The 3,112-nt window shown below is 46.4% G+C and overlaps 1 protein-coding gene across 2 annotated transcripts in view; it reads left to right on the top strand.

Annotated features, from left to right (window-relative positions):
- Positions 1 to 3,112, top strand: part of Itpr2 (inositol 1,4,5-trisphosphate receptor type 2) — a 408,993-nt gene that overhangs the window by 118,723 nt on the left and 287,158 nt on the right. For both annotated transcript variants that reach the window (XM_005364599.3, XM_026787888.1), the window contains one exon: positions 1,872 to 2,044. In XM_005364599.3, coding sequence (XP_005364656.1) covers positions 1,872 to 2,044 — 173 coding nt within the window. The remainder of the gene's footprint in view (positions 1 to 1,871; positions 2,045 to 3,112) is intronic.

The following is a 3,112-nucleotide window of genomic DNA, read 5'->3' as shown; positions in this document are numbered from 1 at the left end:
AGACCAGCCTGGTCTACAAGAGCTAGTTCCAGGATAGGCTCCAAAACCACAGAGAAACCTTGTCTCGAAAAACCAAAAAAAATAAAATAAAATAAAATAAGATAAAAAATCAACACGCAGCGTTAAGGTGACACACGCAGAGGACTTTACTTTAGTTAATTGACCACCCATTCGCAGGACATCATTCCAGAGGCCACAAAACGATTCCTAGATTATAATTAGATTTGTGCAACCAATATTATTTTCAAGAACTAGGTACATTCTGGTAAATTTTGCTCAAGGCAAAAACCGCTTTCTAATCAATAAATTATCTCATCATCGATACAGAGATGTGTTCCCAAGGAGAAACCCCCAGGAATAGAAAACGTTTGCTCGTTGAAGGACTTACATTCCTTAGCTCCAAGGTTCTATGGATGTGTGGTTGATACACAGAGTGTAAAAACAAGTGAGTGTGGTTTGGGACAAAGCGGGTGAGATGAAGGACAAGGAGCAGGGCTGGAGATGGCTCAGCAGCACTGACTTCCCTTCCTGAGGGTCTGGGTTCAGTTCCCAGCATCGGCACAGGGGCTTCCAACTGCCTCTAACCCCAGTTCCAGGATGTCTGATGCCCTCTTCTGGCGTCTCTGAGTACTGCATGCATGTGGCGCACATCCATACACAAATAACAGATATTAAAAAAGAAAAGAACAGGAAGCAGATTGAATAGTGCGTAGTTGAGCCTCCCCATAGTGCATCAGTGCCCCCCTCTTTCCCTGTGAGAATAATGTTTTGGCCTTTGCCACAACTCACAAGGACTCACTCTATTTTTTTTTAAAAAAACAAAGAAATTATCACCTAATCAAGCTGACTCTCTCTTATACAATTAAAATGATTTATTTCATGTTATGGGTGTTTCCCCTGCTGTGTGTGTGTGCACCATGTGTGTGCTTGGTGTCTGCGGTTTCCCCTACCACAGGACCGTTGTAGGTGCCAGTCGGTTGCTTGGCACGCCTCTCCCATGGCTGCTGTCCTTACATCCTCTTCATCTTTGCGTCCATGTCCTTTCTCTCCAGCCTCTCTGCTCTGCTGTTGCCTCTGGTCTCCGTTCATTCACTCACCCGCATGTGAAAGTGCATCTGTTTGCTTGTTTTCCCTCTTTGCTGCTCCGTGTAGTCTCCACAGAGACCTTTCCCGTGGACAGCCACGTTCACGGCTTCCCACAGAGACCTTTCCCGTGGACAGCCACGTTCACGGCTTCCCACAGAGTGTCCAGAACTTTGGACGCCATCACAAAATAGTGATTGCATGCTGGATCTAATCAATAACTTGAGCTATTGTGTGATCCCATTTGATTGCTCCTTACCGATAAGCGTGCTAAGGTTTTGATATTATTTATCAGAGACGATTTTGTTGGTGATTCTAGTGTCAGTCAGAGGAAAACAAACAAACAAACATCTGTAGTCCACTTGGAGCGTTCAGATGGCCACACCCATCTCAGGCTCCAGGACCGAGCATGGCCACACCCATCTCAGGCTCCAGGACCGGGGCACCAGCCAGTCACATTCTTGTTAGAAATTATCCTATCCCCAGAGTTGATCATTCTAACTTCTGGTGAGAGTCAGAGGGTCCCTTGAGCCTGGTGAAATTCTAAGCCATGGCGTAAAAGTGAATTTAGATTTTTCTCACTTATGAGAGTGTCAGTACCCATTTTAAAAAAATAATGGTCAGAGACATAGCTTTTAATAAATTAGTTATTTGCGGCACTGAGGATGGAACCTTGAGCTTTCACAAGCCAGGCAAGCGATCTCCCACAAAGCTCCACCCCAGCCTTCTGTTACAGGTTGGATTGTGTGACGTGAATACCTTTCCCTGACGTCTCTCCCTCTCCACAGGAATATATCGCTAAGAACTTTTGCGTTATGCAGTCCCAGATTGGCTACGATATTTTGGCAGAAGATACGATCACAGCCCTGTTACACAACAACCGCAAACTACTGGAGAAACACATCACAGCAAAAGAGATCGAGACCTTCGTCAGCTTGCTCAGGAGGAATCGGGAGCCCAGGTCTGCTCTAGGGGATGGTGGGGCCCTAGCCCAGCTCTGCACTGGCGAGGATGGGAGAGCTTTTAAAATTTTATTTTAAGTTCAAAAGTTGAGCATCTCTGGGCTTTTAATCCCAGCACTGAGGTGGCATAGACAGGTGGATCTCTGTGATCTCGAGGCCAGTCTGGTCTACAGAGTGAGTTCCAGGACAGCCACCAAAGCTACAGAGAAACCCTGTCTCAATAAGCAAAATAAAAACCAAAACCAAGGCCGGGCGGTGGTGGTGCACGCCTTTAATCCCAGCACTTGGGAGGTAGAGGCAGGCGGATCTCTGTGAGTTCGAGGCCGGCCTGGTCTACAAGAGCTAGTTCCAGGACAGGAACCAAAAGCTACGGAGAAACCCTGTCTCGAAATCCAAAAAAAAAAAAAAAAAAAAAGAAAAAGAAAAAAAAAACCCCAAACCAACAAAATGTAGAAAATGCCAGGCTAGCTAAGGATACAACAATTGTATTTTATTTATTATAAGTGGAAAACTCATGAAACAGTGAAACAGGAAATGAGAAGTCCAAGCACAGCAATGTCCCATGGGGAGAAGGCACAGAGTGCACATGGACGTGCACACGCCTTTACCTGGGTCCCAGCGAAGCCACGCCTTAACTAAGACCCACCTCTTAAAGATTGTTGGTTAACAAAGCTTTCCCCAGCAACAAAAGATAAGCACCTGTCCAGCACTGATCCTTGACGGGCAGGCAATGCGGATATGTCTGTGACAGCCAGCGGCGTGTGATAAGCAATTCTGCTTCCCATTCCATCAGGTCCTTGAGAGACATTGTTTCCGCGTCTCTGTGGTGCTGGGGAATCTAACCTAGGAAATGGATTGCCTGCTGCACTGCACCCCAGCCCTAGACTGACATTCAAATGCACTCACTGGCTTTTCAAAATATAGTCATGTGTTTTCACACCTGTAATCCTGGCTGCTCAGGAGGCTGAGGCAGGAGGATTACAGGAACTGTGTTACAACAGTGAGTTTAAGGACAGCATGGGAACTTAGTAAGGCAGACAGCGTGGGAACTTAGTGGGGCGGACAGC

Source organism: Microtus ochrogaster (assembly GCF_000317375.1).
Source record: "Microtus ochrogaster isolate Prairie Vole_2 chromosome 14 unlocalized genomic scaffold, MicOch1.0 chr14_random_2, whole genome shotgun sequence".
NCBI classification, from domain to species: domain Eukaryota; kingdom Metazoa; phylum Chordata; class Mammalia; order Rodentia; family Cricetidae; genus Microtus; species Microtus ochrogaster.
Note: the sequence above shows the minus strand (reverse complement) of the source record. Positions and strands in the feature narration are given on the sequence as shown.